Below are 24,035 nucleotides of genomic sequence, written 5' to 3' on the forward strand. Positions count from 1 at the left end.
ACACTAATTTCTACAGAGGCTGGCTCTATTGTATCCTTGTTTTAAAATCTGGGTTTCATTGTCCTAGTGTCCTAGTGTCTGTTGCTGCCTGCCCACCCCCCAAAACTGTCACCTTGACTTGCCAATCTCCTACAACAATGTCCTTTGTGTTGTATATCTGTTAACTCCTCAAGATGAGGAAGATAAGAAGGAAGGAAGGTAGAGTCAAATAGTTTTGTCATAGTTTTCTATCTGCTGGGTTAGAAAGCGGTTAGCTGATTAACCCTCCTGGGGTTAATGGTTCAAGGGGTTGAGCCATGAGATTGTTGCTATTCAACCATTTCTGACCTATAACAGCAGCAAGTTCATATGGTCCAAACTAATGGCAACAGAAACAGAAATACTTGACTACTTGGTTAAGAAAAGATATGGAAATAATTTCCATTTCAGTTTAGCTTTTTTTTTTTTTTTTTTGAGACAGCATCTCGTTGTGTCACCCTGGTTGGAGTGCAGCAGAACAGTCAAGGCTCACTGAAGCCTCACCTCCTGAGTTCAAGCGACCCTCCCACCTCAGCCTCCCAAGTAGCTGGGAGTACAGGTGCACACAACCATACCAACCATACCTGGCTAATTTTTGTATTTTTTTTTTTAAGAGATGGGATCTTGCTATGTTGCCCACACTGGTCTTCAATGCCTGGGCTAAAGCGATCTGCCCGCCCCTGCCTTCCAAAGTTCTGGGATTATAAGCATGAGTCACCGTGCCTGGCCCTGTTTCAATGTTTTTCCAATTTATATATCATATACAAAAGAAAGGAAGAGGAAATATAAGACTGAAGGGAGAAGAGACAGAATCAGAAAATATTTCCTCTAAAGGGCATTCCAACAAGATTCATATATAAACTGCAAATTTTTGATCCTCCTTTTTCCTCCTACCCTAGGGAAAAAGATCTTTTGCTATTCTTTCTGTGCCTCTCATTTATCTTATAAAAACATACACAACGGCAACCTTCAGCAGGTTCTGGCTCCAAATGCCACCTGCCAAGTGCTCAAAGACAATACTAAGAGGAAAAAATCAGTCTCATTTATACAGGTCAGAGAAGGCTTTAATGAGTGATAACACAGGAAAGGAAAAATAAAAGCTTATAGTTAGCGGCATTCAAGGAGATGAAGTAGCTTAGGGAGAGGGAGATTAACCCAAAATGAGTTTGTAACCTACCGTCTCGCTTCCAAATGACACGTGGGATACTTTTATGATCTCAGCTATGGGAATACCATAATGGGGTCACACCTCCCTGGATCACAAAAGCTACACAGTAGGGCTAGCACACAGCCCTGCCCACTTAAATGTTCATCAGACAATTAGCCATAACCTCAAAGGAAAGCTGAATGTCCAAAGGGTATCAAGGTTACTTTATGGCACCCAATAAAAGGGTACTATGTGCTCAGCTCCCAGAAGTCTGGTCACATGGGAGTCATTCAAGTAAAATACACTGTTCAGAGTGCTAGGAATTTGCTAAGATTTAATGGGAGTGAAATGGAAGTAGAGCTACAGACAGTGACAACACCTGGCCCTAGTTAATAGAATGAACAAATGATGAGGACTTTTTCCCAATATTTAAGGTGAGCTGTAATGCTGCTTACAGTGATGGGCAAAAATAGCTGGCTGGCTCTTGACTTAGGCCAAAGTGGGTTAACTGTCTCTTAGGAAGGAGATGGGAGGAGTGGATTTTAGAACCAACTTCATATACCACTTTTCACTCCAGAAGAGTACTGCCAATGAAATGCATGGATAATATAAGCAAAGATGACCTATGGGCAGATTCCTAAGGGAAGTGGTATATTTCCTGTCTTGAACAGGCATCTACTTCTCTTTTTTTCAGCATTCTTCCTCCCACTTGTGGTATGTAGAATACACTCCACTTCACTGACACAACCCCAAATACACAACCAATTATGCCTGTTGTTTGTTCGGGCTTTTATTAGAGAGTATAATTAACCTTCCCTTCTCAGAATTTCTCTTCAACTCTTATCAAAAATCTGATCTGCTTCTATCAAATTCTCTCAGGACAGCATATTTAGCTGCATATCCCTTAGGAAAGGAAGTGAAAACTAACCAATGCCTTCATATCTTTTTTCTAATAGGAAATTTTTTGCTGGGGGGCAAAAACGGAGGGAAAGGAGGATGTTTCTTTTAAAGACTATTGCTCTAAGTAATTCAGAGACCAGGTGGCTTGCTCTTCTTTAACTAGAAGTAATTAAGAGCTACCAGTACACTTAGTGATTCTGCAGCAAGCACAGAGGGGACACAATTTGGGGCAAAGGGAACTAGCAGGGCTCTCCTCCCACAACGACCCCTCTAGGAAGTCAGCAAGCTGCCGTAAGGCCACTCTGCTCACAACATGTATATTTCTCTCCCAAGGGGAGTCTTATTTCAATCAAGGAAATCCTTCATGGGGATAGGATGCACCTTGTCACCCAGAAAAATAAGAAGCTTACATTAAGGGAGTAAGAAGGTTCAAGCATTCACCATGAGTCCGAAAAGCCAAGCACAGACAGACACTGGTGGGGTGAGGGTGAAGGGATGGTGGTCCATCGGGTATGAGCCCCTTTACTGATCCACTATTGAAGTCACAGTACCAAATTCAAGATTTAGCTAGCATTCCTTCTGAGTCAGAGAGAAATCAGATCAGTTACATGTTGCTCAATGAGGTCTGAGAATCCTGGGGTCTTGGCACAATAGCTTTCAGAATACTACATCGACTCAGCAAGAACTCTGACCATGAATAGACTTCCTCTCCTGGTTCTAAAGGTCTGATCTGGAGACACTAGAATAAATGTAGTCCCTCCCAGAGAAGTTCTTGTCCATCAATGACTATTACTGTACTGCTGCGATGAGACACCAATCATTTCACTGGCTAAATGAGAAGACAATGTGATGGTGTGATGTGTGAATTTGAGCTGCACTGGCAATGGGTACTGGTCTGCTGCTAGAGTCAACACCTGTACATGTGACTGGAGCCTGGCACAAAGGCACTGTGTTTACAACCTGTGCTCCACATCAACAGTAAGCACTTGGAGTGACGGCTGTCTTCTGAAGGCTGAAAGATGAAATCAACACTGATGAAAGGCTATTGGCTGTTCTCTAGGAAGAAGAGTCCATAAACATGGCCGAGACAGAGCTGTATTGTTCATTCCTGCCACCCCCGTTGCTTCTTTTCCAAAACTGTCACTTAAAAAACATTTTTTTTCTACTCATTTTGTCTCAAGTTCACACACCTAGACTATTACTAAGCTATTATTGTTTCTGCCTCTGAAATACATCTTTGGGTCAATTTTTCTCTATTTTGATAACCCTGACTACATCCACCAGGTGCAGTATTGCATCATGGTTACAAATCCCAGCTTTGCCCCTAAGTAATATGACCCTGGGAAAAGTATCTACTACTCTGAGCTACCACCTGAAAATGGTGACTGTAAGGATTAAATAGGGGAAAACACATACAAAGTTCTCCATAAAGTATCAATGCCATCATCAGCATCATCGTTAATCAGGGTCTGATTACTGCATAACTATACTACTATGCCATGTCCTCTGGTACCCAGAGTCACCATTAGCAGTCATGTTGATGGCAACTCCATTTGATGTAACTCTCAATTATATCCCATATCAAATGAGAAACTTATCCCCAAGCCTGTGAAACTTCACCATTCCTTCCCCATGACCTCAATCACACTCCTCTCCTTAACCTCCCCCAGTCAGGGAAACTAACTCTCTGCTTCTGACCTCCTTTTTAAATTTCTGAAAAAAGCAGTGGGGGAGGGGCTCTCAAACTAGTTTTACCCACAGCAGAGAACATGATTTTATTACCTTTCTCCATATATCAACAACAAAAAAAATTGCTTATATAAAGAATAAGTGGTATTTATCACCTTTATACTGAAGACATATTTGCCAGCTGCCATTTTTCTAATCCCTCACAGCAATTCAGAATTTTTTTTAAGCCTTGAATGTGGCAGTCGGATTTGAGCTAATCATTTGGAATTATAATGTCTTTATTTCTCTGGACATCTTTGGAGTATCTTGTTACATAAATGAAATATGGGGTGAGCAAGGAAAGGATGCACCTACGAGCACTGCATCGGAGGTTCTTGACTCATGACTTTAGAAGCCTGAGAAGAAACTTATGAAGCCAATTGCAAACCCTCTTCCCTATTAACCAGGAAACTTCTAGTTGTTTGTTGTTTTAAAGTATCTGCTAAGGATTGACTTTAGAACACAATGCACCGCACAGCAAGGATTTCACCCATACTGACAGAACTACAGATGGTCCCTGACTTACAATTTTTCAATTTTACAATAGTGCAAAAGCGAAACACATTCAGTAGAAACCGTACTTCCAGTACCCACACGATCATTCTGTTCTTTCAATTTCAGTACAGTATTCAATAAATTACATGAGATATTCAACACTTTATTATAATAGGCTTTGTGTTAGATGGTTTTGCCAACTGTAGGCTAATGTCAGGGTTCTGAGCATGTTTAAGATAGTCTAGGCTAGGATGTTTCATAGGGTAGCTATATTAATGCATTTTTGACTTACAATGTTTTCAATATTTTCAACTTACAATGGGTTTATCAGGAAAAAAAAAAAAAACCATCATAAGTCTAGGAGCATCGGTATTTCAAGGAAAAACTAAATCTCACACACAATTCCTAAATTTCATTTGAATCTTTGCTATAGCTTGGGAAAAACAGGCAGCGGGAAGGAAAATGCTAAGACAGCAGTTTGCCAGCAAATATGACGCCCCAGATATTTTAATTTCAATTCTCACTCCCCAGAGGCTTTAAATGCATAAATGTTTTATAAACCAATTGACAAAGCTTACTCACTCGTCCTAAGAAACATAATACGACAAGGACACGGAAGAGAACATTAGGGCTATGATAAAGAATACAACGTAGAATTCACTGTGTTTAAAAGCATTTTTTTTAAAAAGTTCTTTGAAGATAAAAAGACCTAAGTGCTACATATGATTACTTATCACAACTACTCAATGTCTATTATTGTACAGGCAGAATCCAAGGCTCTGTGTTAAGTAACTTTCAAATATGCACCTTATTCTGAGCTGCGAACACCACCAATCCACCTACCAGAGAAACTCTCCAACCCTGTTCTCTGCCACCTTCCAGCCCCCATATGTCACTCAGAAGACAGAGTGATTTTTCCAACCCAAGTTACTTAAGCTAATTCTCATCCTTTACAAACAGATCCTTCAACAGCCCCCAGCCTACCTGCACAAAATGCTGGATACCTTGAAAGAGCTACAGGAACTGTTTCTTTCATCTACTGAGTACCTACTGTGTGCCAGGTACTGCAGTGGTGATTGTTTTTTATTAGACACCACTATGATTAATTTGCTCTGCCTAGAAAATCCATTTCTCCCTGGAAGATGAAGAAAAGGGAGAATAAAGAGGTTTGTTTCCAATTAAGATGAAACCAACAAACAAGCCTGACCCAGGCCATGAAATAGTACTTTCATTGGTTTATGAACATCAGAAAGAGGGCTTGGTACAGCAGCAGCCAGAGCCAACAGACTCAATGGGGCAGATAAAAATTCAAAATTCAGCCAAAATGCTGAAAAGCAAGAGAAGAAACATAGGTTCCTCTCCATTTAATCCATGAGCCACTCTGGCTACTAGGCCACAACTGAGCAGACAAAAAGATTTGGGGACCTTTCCAGTGAACCAAGAAATGTGAGCAGGAGGAGGCAGGCATGAAGAGCTCCACCCCGGCCCCTGAAGGGAGGTGCTGTCAGGAGCCAGCAGAAAGGCAGACGCTGACACACCGCATCGCCCAGGGCTGGAAGAGTTTCTCCCAAATGACTAAAAAAAGAAATGAAAAGGGAAACAAAAATGGTATCTGCTAATAGTAACTCCTCATATTCCATTGATGTTATGTTCACTCTATTACTAGAACTCCCTGAGGGTGGCAGGCATTTAGAGGAAATGACATTCTCAAGCCTCAGGGGGAAAGAAAAAGAAAAAAGAAAAAAAAAAAAAAACAGTGAAAAATATTTTACAGTTCTTTAAGATGTTAATTTAACTTCAACATAAGTATAATGGCAAACACTCATTAATTACCTTTTATGTACTAAGCACTATGCAAAGTTTTCAGATGCTGTATTTCTAATTGTCCCAGCAACCCAGTATGGAAAATAATATTTTCCTGACTTTTTCAGGTGAGATAACTGATGCTCAGAGAAGTTCATCTTTACCCTTAAGATTACAAAGTGACAGAGACAGGATGAAGAAGTCTGGGTGACTCAGGAAGCTTTTTTCTTCTTTTCCAGTTCATCACATTCACTACCCTTTAAATCACTTATAAAAATGTTTCTATTATAGTCCTATGCCAGGCACCAGGAAGTAATGTGAGAAAATGAAAACAATAAACTTTCCTAAATCAGTAAGAACAAAATGTAAATGAAACATCTCAGAATTGAAGTGGAACAGTATGTGGTGCCTGGAAGGTTAAAAGTAGGAACTCTGAGGCCAGAAAGATGGGTTTGAGACTCCTATGCCAGCTATAGGATTAGGGGTAAGTAACCTAAATTCTCTCAGACTAAATTTGCTCATCTGTAAAATGGAGGTGATGGTGGCAGAAACAATGACTCAACTCAGATAAAAGTTATACTTCCACACAAACACCATTTGTCAAAAATTATGCTACCATCATAACAATTCAAGTCTAGGAGGGAAAAGTGTGGGCTGTAGAAGGAATTGAGGGTACCATCTTGATGGAGCTATCAGATATCTTCAATCACATCATGTAAGACACTCAAAAGGGGAAGAAGCCCATAATAAAATGATAGGCCAAGCTCCCACACACCAGTCTCTTTCCTCCTCTCCCTCCGATTCTTTCTCTACTGTTAACACCAGTTGTAACCTAACAGAGTGTTAATGTTTGCTCAAGTTCAAGCTTACACTATACCTCTCTCTCCTCACTTAGGATGCTACTGAACACAGTAGATAACTATCTCAGTTCCCTCTTTGACAAGAAAAACAACATCAATGTAAATTACATGAAACCCATGTTCTTTCTATAATACTGGAAATAAAGGATAAGGATTTGCCCACGTTGGTGTTACTACTGAAGGAAAAAAATGTGCAGCATACATTTATAGACATAGGGAATCATACCATTTCAGAGCCTGAAACAACAAAAGAAATTCTAATCTAATCCAGCCTCCTTTTGAGTAGTCACAAGAGATATATAACTTGCCCAAAATCTGTCTTAAGGCTAAATTATGATAGAATGTCCTGAAAATCAGAAGAATTCTTACTCTTCTACATCCCCCTAGCTTCTGAATAACAACTCAATGCATATCATGTATTCTTAAAGACTTTACTATGTTACAATATATGTAGTTTTAAATATCCACCCATATCAATATCATTCTGCACAGATGGAACTTCCAGTAAGGCAGCCGAGTGAACTGTTCAAAACCCTACTGCAAACCATAAAAATCAAAGACCCAGAACCAGGAATTAGGAGACTCAGGTCCTGATTATCACTGACCAGTTGCTAGATCTCAAGTCACTTTACTTCAACTTGGCCTTTGTTGCCAAAGCCATAAAAAGGAGTTGGACCAGTTGGTCTCTAGGGTCCTTAGCTAAACACCTAAAGCTCCCTAATTCTCAATCACCTGGCATGCAAGGTAGACAGGGGAATACCAGTACTTTCATTATAAAAAGTCACAAGGAAAAAAATCACAAGACAACACAACAGCTTCAAGGAAAACTGTGTTGAAGCAATGCTTGCTTTGGGGTTTTTCCAGAGGTAAGCACTGTGTTTTCCAAAGGCAAACAGTTCCCTTTCTCCAGAACAAGGACAGGATGTTGGGGACATGAGTCATTCTGTTGACATTCTAGGTACTGGTCAGTTGGAGCACAGGAACCACATCAACTTCCTAGAGAGAACAGAAGAAAAATCTGCTCCAAAAAAGACCAGAAAGGAAGATGCGTTGAATGTCAGAAGGACCTTTGCTTCCCAAACCTTTCCAATCCAGCCTTCTGGTTAATGATAATGCCCAGCTCATTACAGCCAAAGGAGTAAAAACTTATTTCTAGAACCCCAGAGTCCATACAAGCAGCTAGATGCATGGACAAAACAGCCTCCCAATACCAGTTAAGACCACCAACAATTTACAGCCTCAACGTCTGTTCCCAAGCATGTATCCTTTCTTTCTCAACATGTCAGAATACAGATGCGCCTTTACCAACCATTCTTTCCAGAGACAGGAATTAACAAAGACTGGTAAGAACCCCTGTCAGTTTTTCAAACTGGAGGAAGATGAAGAGCAACAGCCTGCAGTACTCAGGGCCTGTGGTAGGGAGGCTCTGCCTATCTTAAGCCAAAAATCAACTTGTAGATAGACATCAACACACAATGTTCTCCATCCCATGTTATTTTAACATGTAAGAAAGTGCCACATGTGACCAGCTCATCCTCCTCTTCTCAAAAAAAGGTTATATATATAATTTATTCCACACCCACTCTAGGACGGTAGCTAACAGCACCCACTGGATTGAATGATGCAAATAAGGATCCATTCTGCCTTTGTTGTGTTTAATGCTGCTGCCACTGCCACCGCCACCACCACCAATTTTTTATTAGGACCTTGCTGGAGAACTCTACAAAAAAATTAATCTAAACATAATCCTTCTGAATCCCTTACCTACATCAGAATTCCATGTCATTCCAAACATGCATTCACTCACTCAGTCATCATTGGCAATCAGAGGACACAAGCACCCCATTATGAGTAATTCTGAGGGCTCAAGTTGTAGGAAGAAAGAGAAAATGACACTATCCCCAAAGATAATGTATATTCATTATTTTTTCTATTTAAATTCAGCTTGGTGTCCCCTTTCTCCGTTAAGTGCCTGTGAGCCACCACAATGCTATGGGATGTGAGGAGATACAAGATAACCAAAAAACAAAATGTTTATGTAGGAAAGGCTTGTCCATTGACATGTATTTAATTGAACAAACTGATGACACATAGTAACAGTAACAGTTGCATTAATTGAAGATGCATTAATTCATTCAATAAACATGTGAAGTAAAGTGACTTGAGATCTAGAAACTGGTCAGTGATAATCAGGACTAATTAGTACATGGGTCTCCTGATTCCTGGTTCTGGGTCTTTGATTTTTATGGTTTGCAGGAGGATTTTGGACAGTTCACTCAGCTGCCTTAACGGAAGTTCCAATAAGGAACTTCAGATGGAAGTCTGAAGATGTGCTTCAACGCCAAAAAAAGGGGGGTGGGGCACGGATTGATAACAAATGTGTGAAGTCCTTTTACATTTATTTATTTATTGAGACGGAGTCTCGCACTGTCACCAGGCTGGAGTGCAGTGGCGTGATCTCAGCTCACTGTAACCTCCGCCTCCTGGGTTCAAGCGATTCTCCTGCCTCAGCCTCCCAAGAAGCTGGGACTACAGGGGCTCACCACCATACCCAATTAATTTTTGTATTTTTAGTAGAGAGGGGGTTTCACCATATTGGCCAGGATGGTCTCCATCTCTTGGCCTCATGATCCACCCGCCTCAGCATCCCAAAGTGCTGGGATTACAGGTGTGAGCCACCGCGCCCAGCCCTACATTTATTTCTTACAATTCTGTGAGCTAAAAATCATTTTAGAGACAACAGTGTCACAAAGCTGACATGAATTGGCCAGCAGAACTGAGACCAAAACCTGTGCTTTCAGGCCACCAAGTATAAGATCTGTCACTACTCCAGCAACAGGCAGAAAGCATCACAAAGGCACATAAAAAGTCAAAGAAGTATTCTTCTGTAGTGCCAGAAAGGAAGTACTAAAAAAAAAAAAAAAAAAGAGTGCATACCAATAAAGGGACACAGAAGCCAAGTAAGGAGCTCCCAATGGTCAAAGCTGAAACGATTCAAACAAAATGAAGCACTATTAGATTCTAATCCAAAGGATAAAATCAACATCCATGAGTCCACACTGATACAAATGACTGAATAAGTAAATGGGGAAGAAGAGACAAATCTCCCAGGCAGAAGAATTCCAAATAACTTAAATAGATCCTCCTCTCTCAACGTCCCACTCCTCAAGTGTACGCTGTACACAGTGACGTCCTTCCGAAGAGGACAGAGCTGTTTGGGTTTTTGGTTGTTGTTTTTACAGTTTTGTGGGGCTTTTTTCTTTTTCCTTTTTTTTAACAGTTTACAGTAGAGAAACTTGACAAACGCTACCACCGCCAAGTGCTCAGGATCAGCATGTGATAAGTCACAGTGATAGTGATGAAAATAGCACTTTACCTCTGTCATCTTCCCCCTCGAAGTCCACAACCCCGGTTTAACCGCCACAGAAAACCAACAGACAAATCTCAATTGAGGGGCATCCTACAAAACACCTGACCAGCACTCCTAGAAACTATCAAGGTCATCAAAAACAAGGAAAGTCTGGGGCACTGTCACAACCAAAAATATCCTGAGGCTCCACGACAACTAAATGTGACGTGACGGGATGCCGGGACCGAAAAAGAACATTAAGTATCAACCGAGGAAAGGTGAAGAAAGCACAGACTTCAGCTAATTCTAAGGTATCCGTATTGGCTCATTAAGTCAATTGAGTGATGAACATACCATTCTAACTTAAGATAGTAACGGGGGAAACTAGATACAAGGTGTGTGGGAATTCTCTGCACTATAGTCTCATTTTTCCCATGCATCTGAAACCATACTACAACAAAAAGTTTATTTTTAAAAAAGTCGAAGAGGAAGGAATGAGAGAGCTGTGTGCGAGGGAGAGCAGATGAATGAACCTGGCAAAATTCATTTTGGCAGCAACTGTCCTCGCACCTTCCTACCCTCGCTTTCCTGTCTTCATGGACCAGTAAATATCAAGAAAGATCTTGAAGGCAGAATTCAGCTGAGGTCTCAATTTGCTCCTGTTAAGAGCCGGGCCACACTCGGAGGGTAGGCCAGTTTTATTCAGTGACCAGAGATCCAATAGACACTTCCTGCTCTTTTCCAAGAGGGAAAGGATCCTACAGCCCGCTCCCCAAAAACAGCAGGGAATGTGCCTGGCCTGCTAAGGAAAGATAGTTCATGCAGGTTCCCCTCCACCCTGCCCTCTGACTTAGAGCACACCTGTTCATATTTTCATGTTTCACCACTATTTACAGATGAGAACAACCCTTAGCATGTATGGGCTTTTAAAATATTAAACACAACATCTGAAACTACCTAAAAATAGTTCAGTTTTTCCTCCACCTCTCTCTTTTTGGTCAATTTTCAAGTTTTATGAATAGTGTATTAGGCCAAACTGATTATAATAACCACTTCATCAAGCACCTGTCAGAAATGAACTTTAGGCTCAAAAGCAGGAGAGGAGCACCTGGAGAACTCTAAGAAATGGAAAAAAGCCCCAACCTGAATCAACAGCCTCCCCTCCACTGACCTAACAAGCACACCCAAATCCATGGCCAATCTCTAAATAAAGATTTCAAATGAAATTGTGAATGCCGCTGACACAGTCATGAACTTATTCTTTGATATCTTGCACAGATTAAAGCTTTTTGCCTCCAAGCACTTCTCTTTCCCGTTTCGAGATCAAAAAGGAAGAATTCTTCAAGCATAAATGACAGGTGGGATTTCAATTCATAACTCATGGGCATCTACCAGGTGAAAAGGCAGTATGCTGGGTATGCAGAAACCACTAGGACTGTGCACACCTCCTGTGCCACTTCATTTGGAGGGGTGAGATGTCCGGCGTGAACTTTTAGGGACCTTTATTAGGACACACATTTATTTTCTTGGACAGGACACATTTAAATTAATAGCTTCTCCTAAAAGCATTGAAGAACTACATAGGGACTTCTGTAAAATAATACTTTTTGAAACTGATAAATTCCCCAAACTTCCAGAGCTAAAATTCCCTCCACTCCACCCCACCCCAATGTCCATAAATGCAGTCACGTCACAGGCCCAGGCCTGTTGAGAGCGACAATGAAATAGTCTTACCAGTTCACACTTCTCCTAGTACAGGAAACTGTTTCACAGGATAATTCCCAACATCTTCCTACACTTAACTTTATTGAGAACTGAGTCACAAACTGCTTGCAGCCAAATGAAGGTTTAACCCTTTTGTTGGCATTGCCTGCCTCCAATTCCTCCCTGGCTGTGGTTTGGACAGGATACACGTGGGAAGGAAAAAGAAAGAAAGAAAACTACAAAATCATCACCCCTAAAGCAGTGGGGCTCAAGTATGGGTGACTGCCCCCCAGGGTATATTCAGCAGTCTACAGACATTTTTGGTTGACATAATTGGGAAGAGGCAGTGCTACTCATTGTTACCCAGTGGCATACAGTGGGCAGGGACCGGGGTGCCGCTCAGCATCCTACAAAGCACAGGACAGACCTATGACATAACAGTTATCTGGTCCCAAATGCATGAACAGGGCTAAGGTTAAGAAACCTTGTTCTAAAGCCATAAAGGAAACAAACTGCACAAGAAAACAGGTAGGTAGAAAAATTTAAGTTATATTGATTCCTCCTCCCCACTCTTTGCAGCATCTTCCTTCTGCCCCCTAAAATTTAAGCTTTGCTCATAAGGCCGTATCTTCTGCCTGCTTCCCTTAAATCTCTAAAAGAGCATTCTTTATTTTCTTTATTTTTTATTTTTATTTTTTATTTTTTTGAGACCGAATCTGGCTCTGTCACCCAGGCTGGAGTACAGTGGAGTGATCTCAGCTCATTGCAACCTCCTCCACCTCCTGGATTCAAGGAATTCTCCTGCCTCAGCCCACAGAGTAGCTGGGACTACAGGCGTGTGCCACCACACTCAGTATTTTTTATCAGACAGAGTTTAGCCATGTTGGCCAGGCTACTCTTAAATTCCTGACCTCAAGTGATCTGCCCACCTCGGCCTCCTAAAGTGCTGGGACTGCAGGCATGAGACACTGCGCCTGGCATATTCTTTGTTTTTCAACCCACTTTCTATCTGTTGCCATCTCCAATCTCTGTCGAAGATGTCTAATTTTATGATTGATCACTTGCCATGATCAACCTCCAACTCAACTCATCAAAACAAAATGCATCATCAGGGCTTCTAAGTCGACTCCTCTGCTGCCTGTCTTGTTTCAGTACATGTCACACCACTTTCCCCATGACCCAGGTTCAAAACCCAAGAGTCACTCTCATTCTACTTCCTCGCCACCTATCTACTCACACAGTTTTGTTCAGCACTCTTCATCCAATAGCTAGCACTTTGCCTGCCACATAGAACTCACCCAAATATCTAATACATACAGAAACACTATTAAAGACATTAAGGTCATCTTTAACTGCTTTCTCATTTCCCAGCCTCCCAATCGAATCGATTGCAAAGCCTTATGAATTCTGCACCAAGGTGTAAAGGCATCAACACAAGTGCCCTCCCTAAAGTCTAAATGATCTAATCCATCCCCATACAAACGGCAGATCAATCTTCCTCAAGCATAATCCCCATTACGTCACTATTTCACCAACCCCAGCAAAAAAACTTGTCAACAGCCTATCAAATCCTTCCACCTCCACCTTGACACTGGCAGGTAGGTTCCATGTGTACAACACTCCACGTCAGGTTCTCCATCCAGGCTTTTGTCTCCTGCTTCAATACTATGAAGAAAACACTTAATAAGCTGCTCCTCACCCACGTCCAGAGGGACCAGCATCTATTAAAAAGGCACAGCAGAGGCCATCCGGGGCTCAGAAACTTCTCTAGGCATCCCCCTTTCAACCATCATTTCAAACATCCTCCCTCATCCTGTGCTGACACCTTCTACTCCTCCACAACTTTTATTTGGATTAGTCACCCGCCTTCTGGTTTCACTTCTCTGTCAATGTACAGCCTCCAACGCGGCCACGTGGCAACCCTGGGCAGAGGAAGCCTCACCTCCAAACCCGACCTTAGGTCTGGGATCCTAGCAACAGCTCAGGGTCCAGGGGCAGCTTCTAGGATTGGTTGTCACACACCCAGTATTCTTCAGAAAGCCAGTGAAGCTGTCTGCTGCTCTGGGGCAGCACCCAAGTGGTCCTGTCTCCATGGCCACCACATTCTCTCTTCGGCTCCCATGTCTACCTCTCCACAACACACTCAATTCCTGCCATGCCCAGCTCAAATGGCATCTTCTCCCTGAAACCTGTCCTAATTTTCCTACCCAAACCAAATACAATTGCCTTCTCCTCTCAATCATCTGGTGGTGTTCACCCTTTTTAAAAATAAGTATCATGTTATGCTTTGTATTACATGGTATCAGTTTCTCTCTTTATGCCTCAGCCAACTGTATCACTTACTAGCTGTACGGTCTCAGATAAATCAACCCTCTATACTATTTCTTTATGAATAAACTAGAGATAATGGTGCGTATCTCATAGCTGTGTATAGAAGATAAAGCCAGATAAAATGTACACGTGGCTAAAACAGTGCCTGTGCAAGCAAATGCTACCTATCATTCATGTTTTACCTCCCTCAGGACTTAGAAAAGCCTTACATGTTAATCGCTCAAAAAAAATGAGCTGAATGTTAATTTAGTCATTCAAAATTCCAATTACTAGAGACCTGGCAGAAAAGAAACAAGCATTTCTTGAGGACCTACTGAGTATACCAAGCAATATATAAAGCATGTTACACAGGAGCATTTGTAATTCTCACATCTCCTTGCACTTGGTATCATTCCTATTTGACAGTTGAGGACTTACAAATTAGGTACTTAGCCTCAAGTTGTATAACTCATCATATAAAAAATCTTTTCACATAGCCCACTACCTCCATAACACGGAATTTGCCTTATTCACAGGCTAGACAGCAACATAGCCTGGGGGATACAATAGGGAATAATACTTCAGCAAGTTCGCAGGCCAGAGGACAATATGCTGAGGCTTTTGTTTTTATTTTATTTTTTTTTTTGAGATGGAGTCTCACTCTGTTGCCCAGGCTGGAGTATAGCAGCTCAATCTCGGCTCACTGCAAAACCTCCACCTCCCAGGTTCAAGCAATTCTCCTGCCTCAGCCTCCCATGCCTGGGATTACAGGCACCTGCCACCACGCCCAGCTAGTTTTTGTATTTTTTAGTAGAGATGGGGTTTCGCCATGTTGACCAGGTTGGTCTTGAACTCCAGACCTCAGGTGATCCGCCTGTCTCGGTCTCCCAAAGTGCTGGGATTACAGGTGTGAGCCACTACGTCCAGCCGAAGCTTTTATTTTTTTTAAACCAATGACAACACTGGCTCACAGAGAAGAATGACATAGAAATCAGAAGTTTACGGATTTAGTGGTATTGTGTCCACTTATCTTGAAAGACCTGACCCTGATGGATAGAAGGACCAAAAGAAGGAAAGGTCCATGCTGCTGGGTGTGCAAACAAAAGAAAAAAAAAGGGGGGAGGAAGAAAGGGAGAAAAGTAAAGTAGAAGGGAGGAGAGAAGGAGAAAAAGGGAAAACTCCAAGCCACCTGTCTTGGCCAGGAAACTCCCTGAGGTTCACAACCTGAAAGTGTCCTATCACTTTCCCCAGCATGTCTCATTTTGTTTATTTTTTTAAATCATACCAGAAAATTTAATTTCTCTCTTTTGATGTTTTTATTCTGAAAAGTACATGAACAATTCCAGTGGGGTAATTCTGACATCCAAAAACCTCATTTTTTTCTTCCTAACTGGCTCAGACAGATAAAAGGAAAGGAACTGAATGATCCTAATAATTTCCCTAAGTCCCCCCACCTACATTATGCTCATCCAGTTTCCTTGCAAATTACCCAGGTGAACCATCTGTGCTTGTGACTTTTTAAAATTCTTCACACTGAAGTTCTTTCATTTATTAATGGAAAAAAAAAAACAAAAACACTTCTTCTCAATCTTTCTCCATGCACATCCCAGGCAAAGCAAGATTTGGTGAACTCTAACATCCTTAGGTAAAGCAACATTAAATCCAAAATACACATAATCTTAATAGATCTTTTTCCATCGGTCAATTTTACAATAATGCTAATTGCAATTTTAAAGGATGACAACATCTTCTGGGTGAGCCACAGAAATAATATATTTAGTCTACAAATTCATGGAATAGTGAACAACATGCCAAGTGCATTCCACTTCCATAGTCTTATGATTCTTTAAGCAAGACAGGCATTTTGAGAGCTTTAAAAATAATGATGAAGGGTTGAGGGGGGACATAAGTTTTTTTTTAATGATGGAATTTAGGTAATGCTCTTTGAACAACTCTTACTCCAAATGGCAAGTAGAAAGTCACATGAGCATGAATTTAAGACGAAAGAACATCTATACAAAAAGTAATTTCCCACTTATTTTAAATCTCCCTTGCAAAGGGGAGAGGGGGAAGAGGGGAGAATTAAAGCCTGACTTAAATAAAAACATACTTGTTAACTGGAAAAGAAAAAGAAACAAGACAATGTCTGAAATGTGAAAGATGTCCAGAAGCATGGAAGTTTGCCCTGATATGCAGGACTCATCTAAGCCAGGACCTCACAGGCTCTCTGAATACATGTTATCTTCGGAAATGAGCACGAGAAGTAGAAATGAACTACCAGAGCTATAGATGGTTAAGCAGCAGCCTTGGATTTCATTCTAGGTTTGGCAAACATTGAAATAAAGAACTGGCAATGACAAGACTGCCCACTGTATTAGATCAAGAAATTACGAGTCAGTTCTCTAAATTTAGTAGCTAGACTCATTCCTGTTTGACTTTTCAAGTCAGTTCAGCCCAAATAGCAAGTATACTATATGACTTCTAAGGCAGAAAACGGAAAACTAATTCCCTCCCATGAAAATCAGAATTCTATCCAGCCAAGTCCTTCTAGTTCCCCCAATGTGGAAACACTTAGCAACGACTGTTCAAATGCTTAGCTCAGTTCTAAGACACTAAAAGAAAGGAGAGGGGAGGGATGCGGGTGCAGGAGTTCATTTTTGCAGAAATGCAATGATTAAACAACAAGGCTTACATTTACAGAACCACATTAAAGACTTCAGAATCCCATTCACTCTCTATAAGTGACAAATATGCTTAAGCAAGGACTTTCTGACTCTGTCGAAAGACAGCAGCTCTTAAGAATTATTTTAAAAACAAAACAAAAGATTCCACATGACTGTTTTGCCTTCCCCCTCCCCCCACACACACACTTCCCAACTTCATTTATCCAATTCATCTCACAGTTGGGTCTTTGGTTGAAGCATATTTGAAAGAGGAGGATAAAGCCTGAGCCAATTATCCAAAGAACAAACTGTCTTCCGTTAAAGGCTTATAAAAATAAATTTGGCTTACAAAAAGAAATTCAAGGAGATTTCCAAACTGTCCTCTCAATTTCATGTGAGTCGGTTGATTTTTTTAGTCATTCCTATTTTTCTCCAAATTCATACTGGGTGGGGAAGTTGAACAAAAATTCTAAGTGTACCATTGTAGTCTAGCTAAACAAAAACATAGGTTTCAAATTTCAAATCACATCACAACTAATTTAACTTTTAATTTTAAGGGACTGGTCCAGATAGTAGATGAGAACCATTGTGGAGACACAAAATGGGAACAAGTTTCCTAAAAAAGCTAACAGGCCACCTGGGGCATAATCTAGCGATGAATCTCATCGAAACCCAATGTCCCTTGGAATGAAGATTTTCCTCTTCAGATTAAGACATTTAGTTCTACCTCTTGCCTAGAACTTAATGGCAAGCTGTACTTTCTGTAATCTGTACTCTAAGCACTACTCATCTCTTTAACTCTTGTGTGGGGTTTGCCACCTCATGTCCCACAGCACCATGGCAACCCAGTTGAACATACAGACATTTCCAATTCTGAAAGAACACTCTCACTGGAAATACGGGCTGACCGGAGCAGGACTTCTGCAGCAGGACTGTCTACTGTGAACCAAAGAATTACAAAGAAATGTTGACAGATTTTTTTTTAATTTACAGCTTTGTGGAAAAATGAGTTAAGGCAAATCCATCCTTGACACTCTAACAGCATTCCTGGTTCAGCAGGAATAACTGTTAGTGCTGTCAGAAAATAAAAGCATGCTATCTATTTTTTATAGTCAACTGAATTGGGAACAGACAAATTTTTCAGTCTCGGAGCAAGAAAGCCATTCCTGCAAATTTGGTTTTGTAATTTTCAGCAGATCAGGGTTTTGCTTATCCTCAAATTACATTTTAGGTCACTTCAACAACCTAAAAGGCTAGAAATAAAAGATCATTCTTGTCCAGTCTTATATGGTAACCTGTGATAAGCAAGTCATTTTACTTATCACAAATTTGAGTATGTCTTCCAAAGGCCAAAAAAAAAAAAAAAAACCCAAAGGCCAAAAAAAAAAAAAAAAACTATTAATTGCACATTTCTCTCCTAGTGTGGGAGATCAAGTTGTCATTCTTCATTTAAGAAAAAAAAAAAAAAAAGGTTGGGCGCAGTGGCTCACGCCTGTAATCCCAGCACTTTGGGAGGCCGAGGCGGGTGGATCACGAAGTCAGGAGATAGAGACCATCCTGACTAACACGGTGAAACCCCATCTCTACTAAAAATACAAAGAAATTATCTGGGTGAGGTGGCGGGCGCCTGTAGTCCCAGCTTCTCGGGAGGCTGAGGCAGGAGAATGGCGTGAACCCGGGAGGCGAACCTTGCAGTGAGCCAAGATCGCGCCACTGCACTCCAGCCTGGGCATAGCAAGACTCTGTCTCAAAAAAACACTCAAACTTTTTTTTCAGAGAACAACTCTTTCCACATGTATCTATTAATATTATGCCTATAAGAGTTCTGAATTTCCTGTGGATACCAGCTCACATGGAAACAGATGAGCCAAGAAGAACTAAGAGGAACTCATGTCACAGGTTGGTACCATACTTCTTGAACATAAATGAAAACTGGGAAAATTATCATGCTGTAAATCTAGGATCAAAGGTATCCAAAGCACAGTTAGCGAACCCAGTACTAACCAGGGGGATTCAAAAACAACCCACAATTGGTTTGCTGCTTGCAAAAAAAAAAATTTAGACTTCCAAATCACACTACACGCAAATAAATTCCACATGAATAAAGGCGAATGCTTTAAAAAACATGTCTCTAAAGCTAAAATTAAGTTGTGTATTTTTGGATATGATCGTTAGTAAGAACACTCTAACTTTCAGAATCATGACAAAAATGGCCAGAAATTTAAAATTTGATGTTGTAAGAAATTTAAACTTCTGTAGGCCTAAAAAATTTATCTAAAAAAGGAAGTGAGGAAAATAGTCAAAACAGATTAAATGAGTTATCATCTATTACAAGGGTCAGCAAACTATGGCCCACTAATCAAATCCAGCCCACCGCCTGTTCTTCTACAGCCCGTGAGCTAAGAATGGTTTTTACATTTTTAAATGGTTGAAAAAAATAAAGAGGAATGATACTCCAGGGCATATAAAAACTATATAATATTTACATCTCAGTGTCCATATGGGAGCACAGCCATCCTCATTAGTTGCCTATTGTCTAAGGCTGCTTTCACCCTACAGAAGCTGTGTGGCTCACAAAGCCTGAAATGTCTATTAGCTGGTCCTTTATAGAAAAAGTTAGCTAACCCCTGACCTATTACACAAAGAGCTCATGCATATGAAAAACAGTAAGACCCGATAAATAAATAGCAAAGGAGATTTTTTAAAGTAAAAGAAAAATACAGGAAAAAAAAGAAACAATAGAAAATGTTCACTTTCACTGCCAAATGGAAAGACTCTCTTTGGCCTATTAGATTAGGAAAGATCTGTGGAAAAGTCAACACACACTGGACAGTCAAACACGAGCTAAGAAGCTGCAGGTGGCACTCTAAATATGTCTGACCCTTTTAGAATGCAATGCGGCAAAAAGAAACAAGCCTTAGAAAATGTCTACAACTCTCTTCTCACCTATCCTACGGACATAACCTCAAATATAGGCAAGTTTATAAACAAAGATATTTATTATGGTATCTTTAATACAATGAAAAACCAGTAGCAATTTCATAGGTTTCCCTGTTTTGAGAGTCATGGGTGTTGTTTCTAAGTATTAATGTATCTGAAATTAAGACGTATCTTATAATCACGCACATTGAATGCGCTATGTGTTTCCTCATGTGAAAGTGTTGACACCACAGTGTCTTATCTGTACTTTTAATCAACAGTGTCTTACATGTACTACATAGAGGCAACTCACACAGTTCCAATGAAGACATCTGATCAAAGGACTATTTACAAAGATGAGGGAAGGGTGAAGAGCACCACAGGGGCATTCAGGTAGAAAGTGACTCGAAGCATCAAGGAGAGGAAAGTAATCTGCTGGAGGCCTGAAAGAGGACCCACCAGGCAAGAATGGTTTCCTGGTGGGACACAGCCACTGACAAAACTGCAGCAGAGAGCAGAGATGTGACGACTGGCAGCTCTCTCCCCTCCCACTCTTAGTTCTCCTCAAGTTCCCCCTTGGCCAATCCAGTTAGAAGCCAGAGGGCAAAGAAGCCTGGAGGATCCATCTTTCAGTCAGCACCACTGCCCACTCCCAAAAGGAGGGCAGACAATAGGTGAGAGGGGGTGTTACGGTTTCAATGTGTCCCTTCCAAAATTTAGGTGTTGCCAAAGTGATGGTATTTACAAGTGGAGCCTTTCAAGGTGATTAAGCCATGATGGCTTCTCCCTCTCAATGGGATTAGGGCTCTTATAAAAGAGGCTTCACTCCACATTTGGACGACTTGCCCTTATGCCTTCTACCAGATAAGGATGCGGCAAGAGGGCCCTCACCAGACCAAATGCTGGCACCTCGATTGTGGACTTCCCACTCACCTCCAGAACGGTAAGAAACAAAATTCTGTTCCTTATAAATTACCCAGTCTCAAGTATTCTGTCACTGCAGCACAAAACAGACTGAAACAGGAGAAAAAAAGGAATAACCATCTCAGTCATTCTCCAAATCACCCCACAGAAAAGATGAAAAATGCATTCCCGCTGTGGTGAGTGAGGGGAGAGAAAAGTCAATCTCAAAGTCTTAATTTCACCAAAATCATCCACTAAATCAGAATCCAAGTGGCTTTGGTCACCTCAAACAGAACTCTGACAAAGGAAGATGAGAAAACAGGGGTTTGAAAAGCCAAACATTTTAAATTTATAAAAGAAACCACTTTCCACAATGTTTAGGTACAATGAAGATATTAGGCAAATAGCTACCATGTTGGGTAGGTGAACCTCATTTAAACAATATGAAAATAGTACAAAAATTTGAAATTAAAGAATGAATGATTGTAAATAGCAAGGAGGGTGGCCATCTTGCAAATGAATCAAGGGGTTGGCAAGGTTAAGGATGCGAATAGATCCTAAGGTAGATGTTTCCAAGACAATATGGGTTTGAAAAAAAAAATCAATTTCTAGCTCCCGGTCTTCTGTTTTTAATTCACTGTTTCTGGTCAGAGTTTGGTAAGGGCTCTAGCCAGCGTTATTTCACTAGGAACATAAAGAGTTTAGGAGTCTAGAAAAAGGCCAATTTTAAGGGCTCAAAGAGCAACATTATTATTTAATGAATAATGTTACCTTCAGGAAATCTGATACCATAGTTCCAATAACTGTTCTTGCTTCAAGTCACTATATTCAAAACCCCTATCGGGAAATAAGGGAAAGTCAGTGTCTCATTCAGAACAAAAACTAACTTTAACTACAGTAGGACAAACTCTCTCATCCAAGAGAGTCAACTTGCCACCCCTGGCACACAGCTCTACTCCTATCACATGCCTTCCTGCATGCTGCCTTTCCTTTCTCCATCCCAATTACACCTCCCAGCCAGATATACAAGATACATTTGCTGGTGAACTCCACTCCTCCCAGCTCTCTATGCATTTCCACTCAACTACCTCTACTGCTTTCAGTTATGCTTTACTTACTCAGTTCCTTTGCCATTGTTTTCTGAAAAACTGTCTTTTATCTGTGTTTGTTGTGAAACCTCAATCTGTCAGAATCTCCCAGAAGGTCATTACCAGTTGCCAGAGTGTTTATTTGGCATTCTCTAAGTCATCCTTTGAGGATTCAAAGTGAAGTCACCCAAAAGGCATATGTGACTGAATCAAATTTAAGATACTAACTTCAACCTCTATAATCAATTCACCAAGACACAGTGCTATGACTTAAGGTGGAAGTCTGCAAAGCCATGCTTTAGCTAAAAGCTCCAACAACAGATGGTAATTGAAGAAATAAAACACAACAAAAGTATGATTACTATTGTAACCACAATAGTGAGGTATTTATTCATGCCTCAGCACAGCCAAGAAAGGCCAGTACCTTTCAAACTAGGGTATGAAGGTTGCCAATATCCTATCTGCCTCTGTCTCTTAGAAATTGTGTATTTTCATACCTTAACAGAACAATTACCTTAATCTTTACAATTTGGCATCACAAATGAGGAAATAAATCAGTCCTTATTTCTTGTTTTGCTAAGCAAATCGCTTTAATGTGTAACAGTAGGCCAAGTGGGGAAGACAAGACCCCAAATCCCAGCCTTTCTCCTGATGCCCTGGGACCTGTGTGCTGGGCCAGTTCCATGACTGCCCGAATCCCTGAGGCCCACAAGGGCCAGAGAAGAGTGGGAAAAAAGCTGGATGGTTGCAGCTCAGCCCCAAGAGTTCGAGGAGGTAAAAACAGGGGCCAGTTGAATTTGGCCTTAGAAAAATCCATCTCCAGATGCTGATCCATGAACTTCTTCAGAATCTCCTGTTTCTTCTGTTCGTCTGAGGTTGACAACCCCACGGACTTCTCTCTCTGGTCATACATCATCCTTTCCACCATGCTGCGAGTCTCACTGTCCAGGTCTGAGAGCTGGGAATTCTCAGGGTTAATATTCCTGGTATTGATCTCAAGGTCACTGGACACCGAGCGGCTCCACCACTCCATCTTATTGATATTCTCAAGATGCAGAGTCACCACCTTGCTGTCCTCAGTGAGCCATGAGCTCTCCTCCACCTTCACTTCGTTGTAGAGCTCCCCATCGATGACCGCTGGCTGCCCCTTGAGCCCCACCCGGAGGTGCCACCACTGGACGTCCACCACCACGTCCTTTCCTTTCAGCCGGAAGTTCACATGGAAAGGGACCGCCAGGTCCAGCTCCAACAGGGTCTGGGTCCAGCGGTAAGTAGTCAGGTCTGCCCCGTTGCCTAGGTTGGGCTTCAGTTTTCCTTTGTCCTTCTCATATTCCTCCTCTTCGTCTTTCTCAGTCTCCTGCTTCCCTGGGGAGTCAAGGCTGCCGTTCTTGAGCTGGGCCTCATGATTCTCTGCATCTTTTTTCTGGTCAGTCTCTAGCTGCAGCTTCTCTGCCTCTTCATCAGTTAGCTCCTTGATCTTGATCTGGGGCCCCGAGGCCCCTGACTTGGCTTCCTTGGCCAGCCTGGCCACCCGCTCCACCTTCTCCCGCCGCTCAGCCTCCTGCCGGGCTCTCTTCTCCCACCGGGCCTTCTGTGCCAGCTGATTGTGGTTGCTGAAAATCTGTATGATAAGCTTCTCTGCCATCCCCTCTTCTCCTCCAACGAAACAGTCTGTTTTGCATCGAAGGAAGCTGAAGAAGGCGTTCACAAGCTCCTGCACGCCACCCTCGTGCTGCTGAGCCATGGCCAGCAACATGCCCTCGAACCGCTCCTCCTCCTGCTCTCCGCCCATCGCGCCAGCTGGGATGCACGTCCGGAGCTCTGCGATCTAGTCCCGCGCTCTCTCCGCTACTTCGAGTCGCGCTGGGCCCAACGACTCCAGTCTAAATCAGTCCTTATCTCTAAAAGGTACCCAAGAATTCAGAGTTAAAAATCTAAGTATCTGAAGACCAAGTATCTCCCTCTGCCATCAACTGAATGTGTCTCCTCAAAATTCATAGGTCGAAACCTAACCCCCAAATGTAATGGTTTTAGGAGATGGGGCTCCTGGGAGGTGATTAGATAATGAAGGTGGGGCCCTCATAAATGGGATTAGTGCCCCTAAAACAGAGGTCCCAGAGAGCTTACTTATCCTTTCTGCCATGTGAA

At 41.6% G+C, this 24,035-nt stretch overlaps 2 protein-coding genes across 10 annotated transcripts in view; both read right to left on the reverse strand.

Moving 5' to 3' along the window:
• The window catches only part of FMNL2 (formin like 2), a 318,596-nt gene that overhangs the window by 240,261 nt on the left and 54,300 nt on the right, over positions 1-24,035 (reverse strand). The window lies entirely within an intron of this gene.
• LOC117094999 (nuclear migration protein nudC-like) lies at positions 22,331-23,826 on the reverse strand. Its single transcript, XM_033231480.1, has one exon. The coding sequence runs from the start codon at positions 23,677-23,679 to the stop codon at positions 22,423-22,425; it is 1,257 nt and encodes a 418-aa protein (XP_033087371.1). The 5' UTR covers positions 23,680-23,826; the 3' UTR covers positions 22,331-22,422.

The sequence above is a fragment of the Trachypithecus francoisi genome, unplaced genomic scaffold (assembly GCF_009764315.1).
Source record: "Trachypithecus francoisi isolate TF-2019V2 unplaced genomic scaffold, Tfra_2.0 Lachesis_group13, whole genome shotgun sequence".
Lineage (NCBI taxonomy): Eukaryota > Metazoa > Chordata > Mammalia > Primates > Cercopithecidae > Trachypithecus > Trachypithecus francoisi.